Source organism: Peromyscus maniculatus, chromosome 22 (assembly GCF_049852395.1).
Source record: "Peromyscus maniculatus bairdii isolate BWxNUB_F1_BW_parent chromosome 22, HU_Pman_BW_mat_3.1, whole genome shotgun sequence".
Classification (NCBI taxonomy): domain Eukaryota; kingdom Metazoa; phylum Chordata; class Mammalia; order Rodentia; family Cricetidae; genus Peromyscus; species Peromyscus maniculatus.
The window spans coordinates 17,560,295-17,578,412 of record NC_134873.1 but is presented as its reverse complement, the minus strand read 5'-3'; the positions used below and the strand labels follow the sequence as shown (position 1 = coordinate 17,578,412).

The 18,118-nt window shown below is 54.2% G+C and overlaps 2 protein-coding genes across 5 annotated transcripts in view; one reads left to right on the top strand and one right to left on the bottom strand.

The window, feature by feature from the left end:
• Ift172 (intraflagellar transport 172) overlaps window positions 1–17,122 on the top strand; it is a 39,883-nt gene extending 22,761 nt beyond the window's left edge. The window contains exons 19-49 of one of the 2 annotated variants that reach the window (XR_006067076.2): window positions 1,216–1,300; window positions 1,540–1,632; window positions 2,423–2,500; window positions 2,677–2,925; window positions 3,096–3,174; window positions 3,837–3,957; window positions 4,134–4,278; window positions 5,033–5,122; window positions 5,648–5,745; window positions 5,851–5,986; window positions 6,062–6,178; window positions 6,500–6,642; window positions 7,734–7,827; window positions 7,943–8,007; window positions 8,357–8,537; window positions 8,759–8,868; window positions 9,017–9,146; window positions 11,521–11,619; window positions 11,806–11,915; window positions 12,028–12,091; window positions 12,272–12,358; window positions 12,582–12,698; window positions 13,253–13,363; window positions 13,494–13,613; window positions 14,361–14,456; window positions 14,656–14,715; window positions 14,807–14,905; window positions 15,149–15,302; window positions 15,788–15,879; window positions 16,334–16,473; window positions 16,988–17,122. Coding sequence is in view for 1 of the 2 variants with exons in the window: in XM_006995513.4 (XP_006995575.1) it covers window positions 1,216–1,300; window positions 1,540–1,632; window positions 2,423–2,500; window positions 2,677–2,925; window positions 3,096–3,174; window positions 3,837–3,957; window positions 4,134–4,278; window positions 5,033–5,122; window positions 5,648–5,745; window positions 5,851–5,986; window positions 6,062–6,178; window positions 6,500–6,642; window positions 7,734–7,827; window positions 7,943–8,007; window positions 8,357–8,537; window positions 8,759–8,868; window positions 9,017–9,146; window positions 11,521–11,619; window positions 11,806–11,915; window positions 12,028–12,091; window positions 12,272–12,358; window positions 12,582–12,698; window positions 13,253–13,363; window positions 13,494–13,613; window positions 14,361–14,456; window positions 14,656–14,715; window positions 14,807–14,905; window positions 15,149–15,302; window positions 15,788–15,879; window positions 16,334–16,423 (3,313 nt within the window). In the remaining variant the exon portion in view is untranslated. Of the gene's footprint in view, window positions 1–1,215; window positions 1,301–1,539; window positions 1,633–2,422; window positions 2,501–2,676; window positions 2,926–3,095; window positions 3,175–3,836; window positions 3,958–4,133; window positions 4,279–5,032; window positions 5,123–5,647; window positions 5,746–5,850; window positions 5,987–6,061; window positions 6,179–6,499; window positions 6,643–7,733; window positions 7,828–7,942; window positions 8,008–8,356; window positions 8,538–8,758; window positions 8,869–9,016; window positions 9,147–11,520; window positions 11,620–11,805; window positions 11,916–12,027; window positions 12,092–12,271; window positions 12,359–12,581; window positions 12,699–13,252; window positions 13,364–13,493; window positions 13,614–14,360; window positions 14,457–14,655; window positions 14,716–14,806; window positions 14,906–15,148; window positions 15,303–15,787; window positions 15,880–16,333; window positions 16,486–16,987 lie in introns of those variants that run through there. The other variant, XM_006995513.4, reaches the window with a different exon arrangement.
• Window positions 16,546–18,094, bottom strand: Krtcap3 (keratinocyte associated protein 3). 3 transcript variants are annotated; one of them, XM_076559295.1, is made up of 7 exons: window positions 17,947–18,094; window positions 17,656–17,840; window positions 17,514–17,573; window positions 17,197–17,403; window positions 16,960–17,094; window positions 16,745–16,857; window positions 16,546–16,670 (listed from the first exon to the last, which is right to left on the bottom strand). In XM_076559295.1, the coding sequence occupies exons 1-6, from the start codon at window positions 17,972–17,974 to the stop codon at window positions 16,750–16,752; spliced, it is 723 nt and encodes a 240-aa protein (XP_076415410.1). In that variant the 5' UTR covers window positions 17,975–18,094; the 3' UTR covers window positions 16,546–16,670; window positions 16,745–16,749. The 3 variants fall into 3 exon arrangements, with proteins under 3 accessions (XP_076415410.1, XP_042123036.1, XP_076415409.1); XM_042267102.2 differs by having other exon boundaries at window positions 16,546–16,646; XM_076559294.1 differs by having other exon boundaries at window positions 16,546–16,651; window positions 16,746–16,857.
• Between the last annotated feature and the right edge of the window lie 24 nt (window positions 18,095–18,118).

The following is an 18,118-nucleotide window of genomic DNA, read 5'->3' as shown; positions in this document are numbered from 1 at the left end:
ACCTTGGTTTAGCTTTCCAAATGTATAAACTTAGGGAGGTTACTCACCCTTTCCAGCCCTGGGCTTTGATTTTCTCCGTAAAAAATGGGGCACTGATGATCGTATTTCCACATAGTATTACAAAGCAGAGTGGTAATGGTAATGGTGGTGAAAAGTGAGGGGATCTGTGCAGGAGGCTTAGGATGAAAGTGCTCAGTAAACGTCAGCTGCTCCTGGGAAGCATCCTTGAGCTTTTTCATCTATACCCTCCTCCCTTGGCCCGATGTAGACCATCAGCAAGTCCTAAGGACTCCATCTTAGCCACCTACCTACCTGTGTATATATGTATGTATGTATGTATGTATGCTCTGTCTGTCTATCTATCTATCTATCTATCTATCTATCTATCTATCTATCTATCTATCTATCTATCTATCTATCTATCTACATATCTACCCATCCATCTATCAATATATCTATCTACTTTTTACTTTTTGAGGTGTATTTATTAGCCAACGCCGACCACAGACAGCACTGATCGATGGGCAAAACGTAACTATTTAAAAGGCAATCTGGCCGGGCGGTGGTGGCGCACGCCTTTAATCCCAGCACTCGGGAGGCAGAGGCAGGCGGATCTCTGTGAGTTCGAGGCCAGCCTGGACTACCAAGTGAGTCCCAGGAAAGGCGCAAAGCTACACAGAGAAACCCTGTCTCGAAAAACCAAAAAAAAAAAAAAAAAAAGGCAATCTGACAGGCACATCATGTACAACAGCAGTCGCTTCCTGATTCCCCAGTCATAGACTTTGGACCAGTTTTATAGCACCAGATGTGAATTCCCTCTTGTGGGGCAGGCCTGAACTCCAACGACAAAGTTCTTGGTTACCCCCTAACAGACTTGCCACTTTGTAGCCCTGAGCATATTTTTGCCTGGCCAGTGACTAGCTGCTGCTTGTAGTCAGGTCGCAGGCAATTTCACTGGCCTCCTCAGCCACTGATGACAGTATCACCACAATCGTTTTACTTCTCATTCTCTCCTTCTTTGTCCATTTGCTATCATCTGTCTCCACAGGAATGGAAAATCCCAAGAGCAAGGCTTTCATCTCCTTGTTCCTCTTGGGCTCACTGTGACCACAGTGCGGGGCACACACTAGATGCCACTACATGCGTGTTGAACCAGTGACTTAATGACAACCCTGTAGTAATGTTACTCTTGGTATTACTGCCTCCATGCTATAGGTGCTTTTCTGCTCTGGGTCACGTGGCGAAAGCTCGATTTCTGCATGAGACCAATGAGATCGCGGATCAGGTGTCCAGGGAATATGCAAGTATCATCCTCTTGATCATTCGGTCTCCCAGGCGGAGGCTTCTGTTAGTTTTAGTTCGTGATCCCTCGTTTTCCAGCCTCTCTAGCGTCTGCCCTGCCCATCCTCATCCCTAAAGTTGGACCACTTTGGAATTGGCTGTGAAGCCTCAGGCTGCTGAGTCCCTGAAAGATCTGTCAGCCTCCTGGCCCCCCTGTGTCCGCCTGCGCTGAATGACCAAACCTCCTTTTCCCCGTAGGGTGGAGAAGGAACCGACTTCTATCAGGTCCGAGCACGGCTAGCCATGCTGGAAAAGAACTACAAACTGGCAGAGATGATCTTCTTGGAACAGGTAATGGGCGAAGAGGGACAGGATGGAGGAGGGGCTCTTGGGAGGGGAGGGAAAAAGAAAGACGGTCTTCCAAAAGTTTGGGGCGGGCGTTCACCCCACGCCTTCCTTAGGTTCCTCCTCTGTGTTGATTCTAGGCAAACATTCGCCTTTGGTCTTTAATTTCTTCTTCCTCCCCAGTGTCTCAGCTCCTCTCTACTCCAGAACCTGCCTTTGCAATGTTTTATTTTATTTGTTTGTTTGTTTGTAAGTCTTTGCAGTTCTTGTGCACAGGGTAGATCCAAGTTTTTTGGTGGGTTTTTTGTTTTTGTTTTTGGTTTTTTTTTTTTTTTTTTTTTTGGTTTCTTGAGATAGGGTTCCTCTGTGTAGTTTTGGATGCCTGTCCTGGATCTAGCGCTGTAGCCCAGGCTGGCCTTGAACTCACAGAGATCCACCTGCCTCTGCCTCCCGAGTGCTGGGATTACAGGCGTGTACCACCACCACCCGGCAGATCCAAGTTTTTGTGGAGCCCAAAACTTACACAGTCTGAGGAGCCTTCGAAAATTACCTTGGCTAACTTTGCAAACAAGGAGCCCAGAATCTTAAGCTTCTTGTAGTTTATAGTAAATCCATCTCTGGAGCCAGGTGCATAGCTCAGTGGTCAAGCATGGGATTAACATGTGCAGGGTACTCAGTTCAGTTTTCAGTGCACACACACAGAACATGTTCGCGCCTGGCATCTTGGTCATGATGAGCAGGACTTACTGAGCCTCTGCCTTCCTGGTGCCCCCTTTCTTCCATGTGGTGCCCTTAGAATGCTGTTGAGGAGGCCATGGACATGTACCAGGAGCTGCACCGTTGGGACGAGTGTATCGCTGTGGCTGAGGCCAAGGTATTGTTTCTGTCTTCTCTTCACAGTTTCTCAAATTGGAAGCCACAGGGTCTGGAATGGGGTTGGGGCTGGCTGATATGGTGAGGAATTAACATATTGGTGCCACGGGAGGAGCCACACTGTCACCCAGGAGCAGGAGAGACATGGCATTCCCAGCTCCCTCTGTGCACGCCCAGGGACACCCGGCCCTGGAGAAGCTGCGCAGGGATTACTATCAGTGGTTAATGGACACACAACAAGAGGAACGAGCAGGTGAACTGCAGGAGAGTCAAGGGGATGGGCTGGCAGCCATCAGCCTCTACCTCAAGGCGGGGCTCCCTGCCAAAGCTGCGCGCCTGGTGCTGACCCGCGAGGAGCTTCTGGCCAACACGGAGCTGGTAGAACACATCACCACGGCCCTCATCAAGGGGGAGCTCTACGAAAGGGTATGTGGACCACCTTTTCTTGGTCTCCAGAGCCTGAACCCCTCTCCCACCCAAGGAGACTTGAGGACACATAGCCCTCCCTGACTGCCGGCATCCTTCTCGGGGAAGCCGACTCCTGACTCTTTGTGTTCAGTGGGTCTCTCTCACTGTAGTCTTACGTGTGTTGACAGGCAGGTGATCTCTTCGAGAAGATTCGAAACCCACAGCGGGCCCTTGAGTGCTACTGTAAAGGCAATGCATTCATGAAAGGTACTAGCTGCTTCTCAGCTGTCTCTCCACTGTACACTCCTGCCCATCCAGCACCCCAGCATCTCCTTGGGGACATCCATTCCAGTTGACTTGTAGATGTAACCAACCGTCTTATTAAATAAGAAACACAGAAACAATGTAAAAGAGAAAGCCGAGAGGTCAGAGCTCAGAGCTGAAATCTCACCCTTCCGCCTGCGGTGTCCCAGCTTCCCGAAAGAGAGCTATATCCTGTCTGTACGTCTTTTTTATAGTATTATTGTTCTGCCTTCTCATTGGTTGTAAACCCAAACACATGACTGCCTCGTCACTGTCTGAATGTACAGCCCCCTAGGTCTTAAAGGCATATGTCTCCAATGCTGGCTGTATCCCTGAACACACAGAGATCTATGGGATTAAAGGCGTGTGCCACCACCGCCACACTCTGTCTATGGCTCTAATAGCTCTGATCCCCGGGCATCTTTATTTATTAACATACAATCAAAATCACATTTCAGTACAATTAGAATACCACCACATTGACTGGCTTCAGTTCTTCTGCATTCCTCCACTCCCCCCCCACCCCCTCCACCCCACCCCGTTCGTCCATACTTCATCTCCCTGTCCTGTTGCCCTGGGTCCCGTCCCTGGAATTCTGAGCCAAGTGCCTCTTGTATCCCTGGTAGCGGTGGAGCTGGCTCGACTGGCCTTCCCGGTGGAGGTTGTGAGGCTGGAGGAGGCCTGGGGGGACTACTTGGTGCAGCAGAAGCAGCTGGATGCAGCCATCAATCACTACATTGAAGCCAGGTATGGTGGCACAGGGCACAGGGATTTGGGCATGAGGTGAGAAACTGTGGTGAAGGAGGATGCCGCAGCCTAAAGGGAGAGATCTCCAAATGCGGGCTCGAATGTGCTTAGGGCCTCCACTCCTTTCCTCCTCCTCATTCCTTACACATATTGAATGTCCTGCCTGACTCTGCCAGGTGCTCCATTAAAGCCATTGAGGCTGCTCTGGGTGCCCGCCAGTGGAAGAAGGCAATTTACATATTAGACCTCCAGGATCGGAACACTGCGTCTAAATACTACCCTCGTGTGGCCCAGCACTACGCATCTCTGCAGGAGTATGAGGTGAGAAGTCCCTTTCCGCAGCATCGAAGCAATGCAGTGCAGGGTAGTAAGGACGTCCCCTAGAACAAGATGGGGGGCAGCTCACCGAGCCGTCCTTGCTGGGCTCAGACAACGTCACTACGAATGAGGAGGCTCACTTCTCGACCGTCATCCCAGCATGACCCAGACGCTGCCTCGTCCCCCAGACAGAGTGAGCTGCAGCTCTCTTCCTGTGCCAGCTCAAGTGAGTCTTCATGAATGACTTCAGCATAGCTAGTGTAGATTGTCCTGCAGGGCGGAAATGTGAATAGATGGCTCAGTGGTCAAGAGCACTTGCTGTGACACCGTGAGAACCTACGTTCAGACACCAGCACTCACGCGGTCCTGCACATGCCTGGAGCCCAGAGCTGTGGAGGGTGAAGACAAGAGGATTCCCTGCCTGGGGCTTGCTGGCCACCAGCCTAGCTAAACATCACACGGTCCAGCTTCAGAGAGAGACCCTGCCTCAAAGAAACAAGGCAGAGGGTGCTAGAATAACACTCTCTCCTTGTTTCATGTTTGTGTGTGTACATAACACATGCACATACACCACACACGTGCATCACACACACACACACACACACACACACACACGCATGCATGATTGTCTCTGCCCTGCTTTGATCTAGCCTTTTTCCTAGAGACACATTCTCCTTGCACTCACTTTTCTTCGGTATTACCACAAAGCGGTGTGCCAGGCTCTCCGCTCTCCCAGTTGACGTCCTTTCAATTTTAGATTGCTGAGGAGCTCTACACCAAAGGAGACCGGACCAAAGACGCCATAGACATGTACACGCAGGCTGGCCGCTGGGAGCAAGCCCACAAGGTAGAGAATGAGCAGTGTCCGTGAGGACAGAACTCTGCGTTAGTGGCCATGTTGCCTCGCTCCTTGGTCTCCGATCCCCCTCCTTTACTGGTTCCCTGAAGGCTAAGAAAGATTGCTAAAATGCAGCATGGACAACCTGGATCCCTAGCAATGGGGAAAAAAATCAGAGCTCCCTGTCCCTCAGCCTGCAGTTCTAACGACAGCTGATGGACTTGGGAGCCAGGCATTCGGAACTATCACTCCACAGCCCCTGGTCCCGCCGTAACCGTCCTCTCCCTGCATCGCAGAGCTCCGTAGAGCAAGTGGACGTGTAGTGATGCAGCGGGGGCTACATATCCCAGTCTCTGGTGCCTCGGCAGAGTATAGCCCTTCACGGGCTCCTGGTGGGCACGGCGTGGCCTGAACTGACCAGTAGAGTGGCCGTAACTAGATGCCAGTGAGCGTTGGGGGAGAGCTCGGAGCTCAAGAGCGGGTGAGCCTCCTTGAGGCCTGGCACCCGAAACCCCCTGGCTTCCATGTTCACAGCTGGCAATGAAGTGCATGCGGCCGGAAGACGTGTCGGTGCTGTACATCACGCAGGCCCAGGAGATGGAGAAGCAGGGCAAGTACCGGGAGGCTGAAAGGTGAGGAGCGTGGAGGAGGCACGGGTCCTCCCAGAAGCAGCAGCAGCAGCAGCAGCAGCAGCAGGGATCTAGCTGTTGGAGGCTCCAGCTGCATCCCGTCCTCAGGCTGTATGTGACAGTGGAGGAGCCCGATCTTGCCATCACCATGTTCAAAAAGCACAAGTTGTATGACGACATGATCCGCCTGGTAGGGAAGCACCACCCAGATCTGCTCAGTGACACACACCTCCACCTGGGCAAGGTGAGCCCTTCCAGCCCCGCCCATCCTCCCAGCCAGTCCCCATCGCCCCTTCCATCCTGACCAACTCCCCTACAGGAGCTGGAGGCCGAAGGCCGGCTGCAGGAGGCCGAGTATCACTACCTCGAGGCCCAGGAATGGAAGGCCACTGTGAACATGTACCGGTCCAGTGGGCTGTGGGAGGAGGCCTACCGGGTAAGGAGTCTGCGCATCATCCCTCTTTCCTGTTCTCACATGGCTGGTTTTGACTAATGTCACAGAGACCCGAGTATTGTCAGAAGCACAGCCACGCCTGTATATACAACACTTCCCTTATAATTTCAAGGGCTTCTGGCTTTCCTGGAGCCCATCCCCTGTCCCTAAACACTGTGACCTACGTTAAGAGACCTGAAACCTGGCCCTCTCCGGTGCTGATTTGAAGCGGGATCCTGGTCCTCATCGCCGCTGAGGCGGGAGGCCAGAGACAACAGGGGGCAGCCCTGCAGTGGGCTGCGTTCCTGCAACTTTGCTCTACAGGTGGCCAAAGCCCATGGAGGCGCCAACGCCCACAAACACGTGGCCTATCTGTGGGCGAAGAGCCTGGGAGGAGAGGCTGCGGTCAGACTGCTTAACAAGCTGGGACTTCTGGAGGCTGCCATCGACCATGCCGCAGACAACTGGTGGGTCTCGGAGGAGGCCTCCTCTCCCTTGGCTCCAGCCCATACTGTACCGAGAAAGAAATCTGACATGCCACTGAAAAACAATCCCAAAGGCTGAGGCAAATGTAAAGACGTGAGCCAGGCATGGCGGTACCATGTGTAATCCTGCCACTCAGGGGTGGAGGCAGAAGGATCAGGGGTTCAAGACCAGCTTCGATACATAGTGAGTTTGAGCCAGCCTACACTATATGATACCATGTTTCAATAAAAAACGAACAAAAAAGAGTGAAAAATTGGCTAGGCATAATAATGCAGACTTTTAGTCCCACTACTTGGGAGACCGAGGCAAGTAGATCTCGGTGAGTTCAAGGCTGGCCTGATGGACATAGTGAGTCTCAGGCCAGCCAAGGTTACATAGTGAAACCCTGTCGAGAGGGGAGAGAGAGAGAGAGGAGAGAAGAGAGAGAGAGAGGAGAGAAGAGAGAGAGAGAGGTATCTTTGGAAGGGAGGTGTTTTATCAGTGGTTCTAAAGAGAAGGGTGAGGCAGGAACAGCATGAAAAGCTAGAACTATACTAAGTAACATTTCTGGGTCACCAGAGTGTGATTCTGTTAAATGAAAAATGTGTATTCTTCTCTTTTATCTGTTTAGACAATTTCATAAACACACACAATGCACTGTAGTCATTCCCTCCCCCTCGCCCTGCCTTATCATCCCACCTCTGCGGCTCCCAGCTAGTCTGTCTCCCTCCTACTGGGATGTCTTTGTCTGTCTGTCTGTGACCCACTGTGTTAAATCAGGGTTGCCTGTATGAACGTGGGAGGGGGTCATCTACCGCAGCACACACAGCTGATCAGAGCAGATAGCTGCATATCTTAACAATTGTCCCTAGCCGGGAGCAGAGTCCCAGGCTGGGACTCAGTAGTGCTCAGGAGGTGGGGGGGGGGGCGCCCGGGGCTGCGGGAGCCCTCCTGCTGGCCTCAGCAAAGCACCGGATTGACCTGTCACTGTCACTTCTGTTACCTTTAAACCTGCTCTTTCTTCCCCCATGGTTGTCTCCATTTCTCTGGCCTTCTGTAAGCCTTCCGTACAAACTATCTACATCTATTTCAGCTCCTTTGAATTTGCCTTTGAACTCTCTCGGCTGGCCCTCAAGCACAAAACCCCGGAGATTCATCTCAGATACGCCATGTACCTGGAGGACGAGGTGTGCATGTCATTTTGTTCCCCCGTACCCCTAGCCACTGTGACCCTCTCAATCCTGTCTAGTGGCCTGTGATACCAGGCGCCTCCTCACCCCGTGTGTCGGTCTCTCTGTCCAGGGCAAATTTGAAGAGGCTGAAGCTGAGTTCATCAGAGCTGGCAAACCCAAAGAGGCAGTCCTCATGTGAGTTTCCTCACCCCTTTTCTTTTTCTGTTTACTTCTGGGTCTGGAAGTGCATGCACCACCCAAGGGTGGGGGTCAGAAGACAACTTGTAGGCGTTGGTTTTCTCCTCCTACCATGCGGGTCCCAGGATTTGAACTCAGGTCCACCCGTTTTTGTGGCAAGCACTTTTACCCACTCACTGAGCCATCTCCCGAGCCCCGCACTGCAGAATCTTTATCCTGCCCTGGGATAAAGACACTGCCCCTGGATCTCTCACGGTCATCTTTACAAGTTATACGACTGTCAGTCTCTCACTGTTGAGGCTTCAGTCCTGTGCTCAACGTCTCCCATGTCCCCCATGTCGGGCAGGTTTGTCCACAACCAGGATTGGGAGGCAGCTCAGCGTGTGGCTGAGGCCCATGACCCTGACAGTGTTGCTGAGGTGCTTGTAGGTCAGGCCCGGGGGGCCCTGGAGGAGAAGGACTTCCAGAAGGCCGAAGGGTTGCTGCTTCGGGCCCAGAGACCAGGCCTGGCTCTCAATTACTATAAGGTGAGTCGCTCTATGTGGGCCACAAAGGGAGGATGGGACGGGGAGAGGCCACAGATCCACACTGACCCTGGTGCTGAAGAAAGCAGGGGAGAGAAAGGACAGGCAGGAGAAGAGAAAGGAGGGGTCTAAGAAGTCAGGACCCAGGCCACAGGGACCCGCGTAGCAGTGGGAAGCCTCAGAGCCTCCAGCTCTGCCCTTCTGACACCTGCACACCTGAGCAGGAGGCCGGACTGTGGAGCGACGCTCTGCGCATCTGCAAGGACTATGTGCCTGGCCAGCTAGAGGCCCTCCAGGAAGAGTACGAGCGGGAAGCCACCAAGAAGGGGGGAAGGTAAGAAGCCACGTGTCCTGGCAGGACCTGGTGGGGATGGCACACAAGGCATGCACGCACACAAGGCATGCATGCACACAAGGCATGCACACATCGGCCCACACTTCCCCTCCCTAGTCCTGACCATTAAACACTCCTCACCCCACAGAGGCGTGGAGGGACTTGTGGAGCAAGCGCGGCAGTGGGAACAGGCTGGAGAGTACAGCCGTGCTGTGGACTGCTACCTCAAAGTTCGAGAGGCAGGCAGCAGCGGCCTCATGGAGAAGTGCTGGATGAAGGTGAGGCTGCAGACATTCCCGGTCCCGATTCCCATAGGTCCATTCCCACTCAGCGGCCTTCACAGGCATTCACCTTGACCCTCCTGTTACTTTATCTCAAGTAACAGACGTCTACCGGGTGCCTGCTGTGCATACTAGAGCCACAGCATCTGAGGACCATGAGAGATGTAAGACAGACACCCCGGTCAGCCAGAAGTTAGGGGACTTAATCATACCAATCGGAGTAAAGACTGAGGGATATGAAGTGGAGTTCAGAGACACCTGAGCTCTCTGTGGGCTGCAGCAGTCCAGAGTTCTCTGAGGATGGAAGGAGGACTTGAATGGGAGCCAGAAGGGCAGCTCCAGGCCCAGGGGCTTAGCTGAAGGCCATGCCAACAGCATGGCTCCTCCTCCTTCACCTCCACCCAGCAGCCCCCTCCAGCACACTGAGCCAGCCAGTACTCTTCCCCAAGCCAAAGACAAACCATTAGTCAGAGGAACAAAACTGATATGCATGTGTATCTGCCCGAGATAAGAAACTGGCTCACACAGCTATCGAAGTGGCAGGTCCCAAAGTCTGCATGGAGGCTGGCAAGCAGGAAGGCCGGGAGAGAAAGTGCTGTAGTTCCTGTCTGAAGATTGGCAGGGCTGGAGACCCAGGAGGAGTCAGCATTTCAGCTCCAGAGCGAGGGCAGGAAAAAGCCAGTGTACCCACTTCAGACAACATTTGGGCAGGGAGAGTTTTCCTTTACTCAGGGTAAAGTAAGCCTTTTGTTCAATCCAAGCTTTCAGCTGATTGGATGAATCAATCTACATTAGGAAGGCCAATCTGCTTTACAATTTAAATGTTAGCCTCATGTAAGGACAGAAACACCCGAAGTACTGTTTGAACAATGCCTACATCCCGTGTATTTCAGTACTCACACAAAACTACCCGATAAGCCAACCCCATTTATTATCTTTGTGATAAGGCATGCATGTGTAGTTGAGATGGTGGACCCTGGGTACAGGGAAATACAGGATTGGGAGCCCCGAGGGGCTGAGGGGGTAACTGGCTCTCTAAATTAAATATTGTCGTGTTGATGGGCATGTAAGATGTCCTAAGTTCCGGGGTCATTGAATAGGTCCCAGAAGGTGGAATAAAGGAAGTCAAGGGGCCGATGTTTGGTTGTGAGGTGTGAGCAGACGCTAATCAAGCACTAAGCACCTGCTACCTTTTACTCTGTTCACTAAAGTCTGTGCAGGGCTGTACCTTCAGGTTGGTCACGGGATGGCTGTCTGGATCGGGAGAAGGCATGCTTTAAGCCTTGCTTAAAGGATTTGGCAGGCCAGGAGAGGGCAGGGGAAAGTCTAGGCGGGATCTAAGTTGGGTCACGTGGAAATTAAAGTAAGTGTGGATGCTGGCACCCCAGTGGAAACGGAGTTAAACAGAGCTGTCAATCATCCAGCCCAGCACTGCCGCTGGGACTCTATACAAGCTACAAATGTGTCGTTTCAGTTTTGAATAACTGTTTTTGAATAAGGTTTAAAAAGAGAATTAAAAATAGTTGGGCCGGGCGGTGGTGGCGCACGCCTTTAATCCCAGCACTCGGGAGGCAGAGCCAGGCGGATCTCTGTGAGTTCGAGGCCAGCCTGGGCTTCCAAGTGAGTTCCAGGAAAGGCGCAAAGCTACACAGAGAAACCCTGTCTCGAAAAACAAAAAAACAAAAAAAAAAAAAATAGTTGGAATATTCTAAACTGAGCATTTAAATGTTGACACTTCGGACTGGAGAGGTGGCTCAGTGGTTAAGAGCAGTTGCTGTTCTTCCAGAGGACCCAGGTTGTGTTCCCATCACCCACATGGCAGCTCACAACCATCTGGAACTCCAGTTTCAGAGAATCCAACACCCTCTTCCGGCCTCCATGGGCACCAGACACAGAAAAAAATGCAGGCAAAATACCCATACACATAACATAAAAATAAGCCAAATCTTTAAAATATTGACATTTCAACGTAATAATCATTGAAGTTAATATCACTGGTATTTGCCATTCTTTTTTTAGTACTGTTTTCAAAATCCAGTGAACATGAGCAATCTGAGGCTCACAAATAGTCGCAGCGTGCCCTGCAATTCTCATTTGGGTTTTCTCTACCCTGTGCTAAGATCCTGTCTGCGGCAAAGAAAACGCAGTGAGCTCCTAGAGCAAATGAAGTGTGCAGAGTTGCCGTGCCCGAGCGGAACAGGAGACAGGTTCCCTGGTGGTCAGCCAGGAGGCCCGCGGGCCAGGCGTAGCCGGGAGGGTGGAGGATGAGGAAGGGTCACGAGGAACTGGGAGGCTGGAGGAGGAAACCACGGAGGCCAAGAAGCCCTAGTGGACTGTCTTCCACATCTCCACCTCCTGTTCAACCACCCAGGCGGCTGAGCTGTCCATCAAGTTTCTGCCTCCGCAGCGCAGTCTGGAAGTAGTTCGGGCTGTCGGTCCCCAGCTGATTGGCATTGGAAAGCACAGCGCTGTGAGTGGGGTGCTGGGAGCAACAATCCCACGTACGCGGGTGGGATGGTGGTGGCACCCCCACCTGGGTAGGGCGGACCCTCCGGCAGGTGCCACGGCGGTGTTCTGGGGAGAGGGTTCGCCAAGTGGGAGGCCGTCGGGTCAGACGGACAGACAGACAGTGAAAAACGCTGATTCCACTGTGCAGGCTGCGGAACTCTACCTGAACCTGGACCTTGTCAAAGAAGCCATCGATGCTTTCATTGAGGGGGAAGAGTGGAACAAGGCCAAGCGCGTGGCCAAAGAGTTAGACCCCCGGTAACTGCTGGAGTCTGTCTATTTAGTTCCCTTGTAAACACGGGGGACGTTCTTAGAGGGAGGCTGTGGTGTCACGGGACCCTGGCGTTAGCTATCTCTGTACGTCTTCCAGGTATGAAGACTATGTGGACCAGCACTATAAGGAATTCCTCAAGAACCAGGGCAAAGTGGATTCGGTAAGGCTCTCAGTGCTAGGAGGCAGAAGGCAGGGAGACGCCACAAGGGCTAGCGAGGTGGTTGAGCTCTTGCCCAGCATGTATGAGGCCCTGGGTTCCGTCCCCAGCGCCACCAAAACAAGAGGAAAAGCCAGATTCCTGAAGAGGCGCTAGAGATCCTCCCTTTTGATTGTTCCACAGCTGGTGGGTGTGGACGTCGTAGCCGCTTTGGACCTGTACGTGGAGCAGGGTCAGTGGGACAAGTGCATTGAAACAGCTACCAAGCAGGTACAGCTGCCCTCCCCGCCCCCATCTCCTCTTGAATCCACCTGCTTCTGAGCATCCCACCCTTAACCCCACCAATGCCCAATCTGCGGAGGCCCTACTGAGCACAGGAGGGGTCTTCCATCCTCTGATACTGTGATCACGGTCGCACGTGCCCTTTACCTCCTGAACCAACCCATGGACTCTTGTCACTGCCTGCCCATGCTGTTCCTCCACTCCCAAACAGAACTACAAGATTCTGCACAAGTATGTGGCTTTGTATGCGACTCATCTGATCCGAGAAGGTGGCTATACCCAGGCACTGGCCCTCTATGTGCAACATGGAGCCCCTGCTAACCCACAGGTACCCGCCTTCTGGGATGAATGTTTCCCCTAAGGATTTCATTCTTCATCCTCTAAAGCAGCCATCCCTTCAGTTGTCTCCAAGAATCCTGTGCTGAAATGCAGACTCTCTGGAGGATTTACCCTTTGAAGAAACCCAAGCAGTTGTCCATGTCCTTAGTAAACATACATGGACCTGTCTGTCCAAGAGGAATCGTGGACACCCTTCAAGGGTCTTTACTGACTTCCTCTAGAACTGACACTGTTCTGTGGAGAATCAGGGTTTTCTGGACTATTAGCCTGTTAACGTCGTGGCTGTACTCACATTTATATATTTGCCCACACTCACTGAACACCAGCTAATATGATGTTTTCTGAATCAGGACCTTCTGCAGGCCAGGCCACCCTGGAACTCACTGTGGAGCCTAGATAACCTTGAAATCCTGGTCCTCCTGCCAAAATGGTTTTTTTGTTTGTTTGTTCGTTTGTTTTTCTTATGACTCTTCTTCCCCCGTCAGCCTTAGCTCCTACACACACAGCTCCCTCACTCGGGTCTCCTTCCCCCTCGACCTCTAGAACTTCAACATCTACAAAAGGATCTTCACTGACATGGTTAGCTCTCCTGGGACCAACAATGCCGAGGCCTACCATAGCTGGGCTGACCTTCGGGATGTCCTCTTCAACCTGGTAAGCAAGGGTCAACAGTGAAATAAGAAGTCCCTTCTGTCCTGGTCTCCCTAGTGGCCAGCAGTGACCACCCCACAACCCTCCTGGGCCCCCCAACCTGAGCCTAGATGTACGCCCCCCCCTTTTCTAGTGTGAAAACCTGGTGAAGTCCAGCGAAGCAAACTCGGCCGCTCATGAGGAGTTTGAGGTGATGCTGCTGATTGCTCATTACTACGCGACCCGATCTGCAGCCCAGAGCATCAAACAGCTGGTAAGATGCAACCAGAGCGATCCAGTGCGGAGCCCCCAGTCACAAGAATGCACCTTCAGACCTAGGAGGCCACACAGTCCAAGTTCTGGGTCTTCCAGCTTAGGCTCCTCGACTGCCACGTTTCCTTTGTGCATCTCTTCTTTCTAATCCGCCCTTAACACTTGCTGAGATGAGTTTTTTCCTCTACTGTTCTGACCATAGGGCTCTGCCCACAGTTCTACCAGTCTCATTACGTTGAAACACTCACACATGATAGATTTTTTTTGGAAGCTTTTTTCTTTTCTTTTAAGATTTATTATGTATACAGTGTCCTGCCTGCAGGCCAGAAGAGGGCGCCAGATCTCATTACAGATGGTTGTGAGCCACCATGTGGTTGCTGGGAATTGAACTCAGGACCTCTGGAAGAACAATGAGTGCCCTTAACCGCTGAGCCACCTCTCCAGCCCAGATAGGATAGTTTTTAATGTGCCTCCTGAAAGTACACTTCTGACTTATTTGGTTACAACTGTGCATACATTTCATGTACTTGGTCAACTCCCGGAAGTAGAAGAGCCCTGTACATAACCTGAGTGGGTTATGTTATACTGATGGAAAGGACGAAGGCCGGGACAGCCTGAGATCTAGAGGGGCTCAGAGCTGCTTGCTGGTTTTCCCGCTCCGCGGCTGTCCTGGTTACAGGCTCACGGGTCTGGTAGCTCCGTCACCACAGGACCAGGATGGTAACCTCTGCCTGTCTTTAATCCACAGGAAACCGTAGCTGCCAGGCTTTCTGTTTCGCTCCTGCGCCACACCCAGCTGTTACCTGCGGACAAGGCCTTTTACGAAGCGGGCACGGCTGCCAAGGTGAGCCGGGCGAGGGAAGGGCGGGGCCGGAGAAACGAGGAAGTCAGAGGTGGAGGATGGAGGCTGCCCGCCCTGAGCAGAGCTGAGCAGAGCTGAGCGAGGGGCTGACGCCGAGGACAGGCAGCCTCCTCCTGGAGCAGCCCCCTGGCCCCCAGGGAAGTACTCAACCTCAAACCCATGTGCAACTTTTCTCTTCTAGGAGGTTGGCTGGGAAAATATGGCTTTCATTTTCCTCAACCGATTTCTGGATCTGACTGACGTAAGTAGGAGAGCCGTCCCGAGCTCGGGATGCTCTCTCTGCCCGTCACGGGCTGTGCCTGTCCATCTCCTGGTTGACTGTTCTGTCACAGGCCATCGAAGAGGGGACTCTGGACGCCCTTGACCACTCGGACTTCCAGGACACAGACATCCCCTTTGAGGTGCCACTGCCGGCCAAGCAGCATGTACCGGTAAGGTGTCACCAGGGGGCTGGCACTGAGAAGGGAGCGTGGCTTCGGGTTGCTAACTGTCAGTGACCTCAGCCTTCACTACCGCTCAGGGAGAGTAGAGGCAGTGACAATGTCCTTCAGATCCAGGGTGGGCTACTTATAGCTAAAGCCGACGTGTGGCGGAGGCTCAGGAAGGCCATCCTCGCCACCGCCCCAAGCCCCCCGGCCCCATGGGAAGCTGGTGCTACCGAGTCTCTTTCCCAGGAGGCCCAGCGAGAAGAGGTCCGAGACTGGGTGCTCACAGTCTCGATGGATCAGCGGCTGGAACAGGTTCTGCCCCGGGATGAGCGTGGGGTCTATGAGGCCTCCCTAGTAGCAGCGAGCACTGGAGTGCGAGCACTGCCCTGCCTCATTACAGGTACGGAAGCCCACATCCCCCCACATCCCACGGCAAGCAGAAAGGAGGGGAAAGCAGCATCAAAAATGCATTTCAGCCGGGCGGTGGTGGCGCAGGCCTTTGATCCCAGCATTCGGGAGGCAGAGGCAGGCGGATCTCTGTGAGTTCGAGGACAGCCAGGAATGTTACACAGAGAAACCCTGAAAATGCACATTCAGTGACAGGACCGACCATCCATCCATCCATCCATCCATCCCACTCTACCCCCAGGCCGCTGTTCACCCTTCCCATCCCCTTGCAAACGCCAGCACCTTTTTTTTTTTTTTTAAACTGATTTTCGAGATAGGGTTTCTCTGTGTTAACAGCCCTGGCTGTCCTGGATCTCACTCTGTAGACCAGGCTGGCCTCGAACTCACAGAGATCCGCCTGGCTCTGCCTTCCGAGTGCTGGGATTAAAGGCGTGCGCCACCCTGGCCCAGCTCCCATCATCTTATCTTCCACCACAGGTTACCCCATTCTGAGGAACAAAATTGAATTTAAGCGCCCAGGGAAGGCTGCTAACAAAGACAACTGGAACAAGTTTCTTATGGCCATTAAGGTTAGACAGGGAGCCGGTCTTAAGGACGAGGGTACAGAGAATGGTGGGGAGTGGGGGGCAGGGTGGGGGAGTGGGGGGCGGGGTGGGGGAGTGGGGGGCAGGGTGGGAGTGTGGGGGGCAGGGTAGAGGGTGGGGAGTGGGGGGCAGAGTGGGGAGTGGGGGGCAGGTGGGGAGTGGGGGGCAGAGTGGGGAGTAGGGGGCAGGTGGGGAGTGGGGGGCGGGGTGGGGGAGTGGGGGGCGGGGTGGGGGAGTGGGGGGCGGGGGAGTGGGGGCGGGGCGGGGAGTGGGGGGCAGGGTGGAGTGGGGGGCAGGGTGGGGAGTGGGGAGCAGGGTGGGGGAGTGGGGTGCAGGGTGGCGGCACCACAGGCAGGACTGTCCACAAGGCGGGCACAGAGCCTGCTCCTCATGACGCGCGGAGCCGGTGGCCCCTAGCTGGCTCTCCCTTTGCTCACAGACCTCCCACAGCCCAGTGTGCCAGGACGTGCTCAAATTCATCAGCCAGTGGTGTGGCGGGCTCCCCAGCACCAGCTTTTCTTTTCAGTGACTGGGGCGGCGGTGGCGGAGACATTGAGCTCTGCCCCTCATTAAAGTTCTGTAAGTAGTGGAGACTGCTGTATTCTTTGATCTACGGGCGCCCTTTACTCTGAAAGTAATTGTAATCAGGCAGGAGACAAAAACCAGTTCTTTTATTACAATTATTTATATCACCCTGGAGTCAGGGCCCCTTGTAGTAGAAAACACCTGTGGACTGCGCCTCAGAAGAGCACCTGCCCGATAAAGAAAGAGCCGACCTGAATCAGAGCAATCAACATAGCAGAAACCTGGCCCCGGGGCCAAGAATGCATCCCACCCCAGGGCCTCCTACCTGTCCTAAACCCAGGTTCTCTGTGAAGCCTGGAAATCCTGAGGACGATGGAGTAGCTTCACGTTTTCCTGCCTCCTACACTCAGGAGGTTCGAGCTCTGTCAGCTCCTCCAGCTGCAGCAGAGGGTGGATTCAGTACCTGGGCCTTCAGTGGCACACAGCTCCGATCTGCACAGCCAGGCTACGGAACCGACCCTTCCTGTTCCTCTTCCTTACCTGTCCCTGCAACTCTTCCTTCCTGCAGGGCCCGATTCCCCGGAGGGTGAGTGCAGCCACACAACAGTAACCAGAAAGAGCAGCCTCGGCTGCGGACATGAACAGAGAGGGGATCCAGAGAGCCAGGGCTGTGTCCTACAACCACAAAGGAACGGAGGGCTAGGCTTGGAATGGGGCAGGAGAGCACACGGGGCAAAGGTGAGGACCACCAAAGTTTGGGAACAAGAATACGCTCACGTAAATTCTGGTGGGATCAAAGGGGCAGTCGGTGTGTCCAGGCCCCTGGTCCAGAGGAATGGACGGATCCAGCAGTGCCGGGTGGCAGTCAGCAATAAGGCGGCGGCCACCATTGGCAATCGTGAGCGACACAGCAAGGAGGAGGCCCATGGAGCAGGCAGCAGACAAAAGCAGGTTCACTAGGGCCAGCGCCAGAAGGGCCCAGTGCTAGCGGGGTAGAAGACCCGGGTGAACAGCCCGGCTACGTTTGTTTCCCAGGGGCTTAGACACGAGTTTCCCTAGTTGAGGCAGAGCTGGGACACCTCCACCCCTCTCACCAGTCGTGGGCGAAGAAGGTTCCTGGATGCCAAGAGGGCCACAAGTCCCACGGAAACGCTCTGCGGAAGCAACAAGCCGATGGTTCGCTGTTTCCCTGCGCCCATTCCCCCGCCTGCCGGTCCATCCGCCCGCCACGCTCACCAGCAGCCCCGAACCCACGGAGATGACATTGGCCGTGGTGTATTCCGGCGTGACCGCGCCACGGGGGTTGGCCACATGCCGCAGGACAGTGCCATGCAGCACAGCCCCCACCAGAAGGTTCACGTGGCCCACCAGGAGCAGCGCGAGGCCCACGCGCATCAGCCGCCTGGGCCCGCGGGCGGCGTCTGAAAAGTAGGGGGAGGGGCGGGCCTTAGCCGTGCGGGCGGGGCCGGCCACGGCGGGCGCGTGGGTCGCCGAGGAGCTACAGGTGGGCTAAGCCGTGCAACTTACCGAAGACGCAGAGGCGGCAGCACCTCATCGTGGGCCGCTCTGCCCCCGCCACCACCCGGCCGCCCTACCTGGACCCGGCCGCCGACCCGGAGTCCAGCTTCCGCGCCGCCGCAAGGCAGCTCCACCTGAGCAGCCCCGCCCCGCCGAGGCCCCGCCCCGCCCGGGCAGCGGT

What these genes read in the sequence shown, in the direction of transcription:
- Krtcap3 (XM_076559295.1), bottom strand. Translation starts at nt 17,974, where the DNA reads ATGAGGTGCTGCCGCCTCTGCGTCTTCG. An exon ending in TTGATCCCACCAGAATTTAC is followed by an intron (nt 17,095 to 17,196) that starts GTGAGCGTATTC and finishes TTGTGGTTGTAG; the next exon opens with GACACAGCCCTGGCTCTCTG. An exon ending in AGGAAGAGTTGCAGGGACAG is followed by an intron (nt 16,858 to 16,959) that starts GTAAGGAAGAGG and finishes CCTCTGCTGCAG; the next exon opens with CTGGAGGAGCTGACAGAGCT.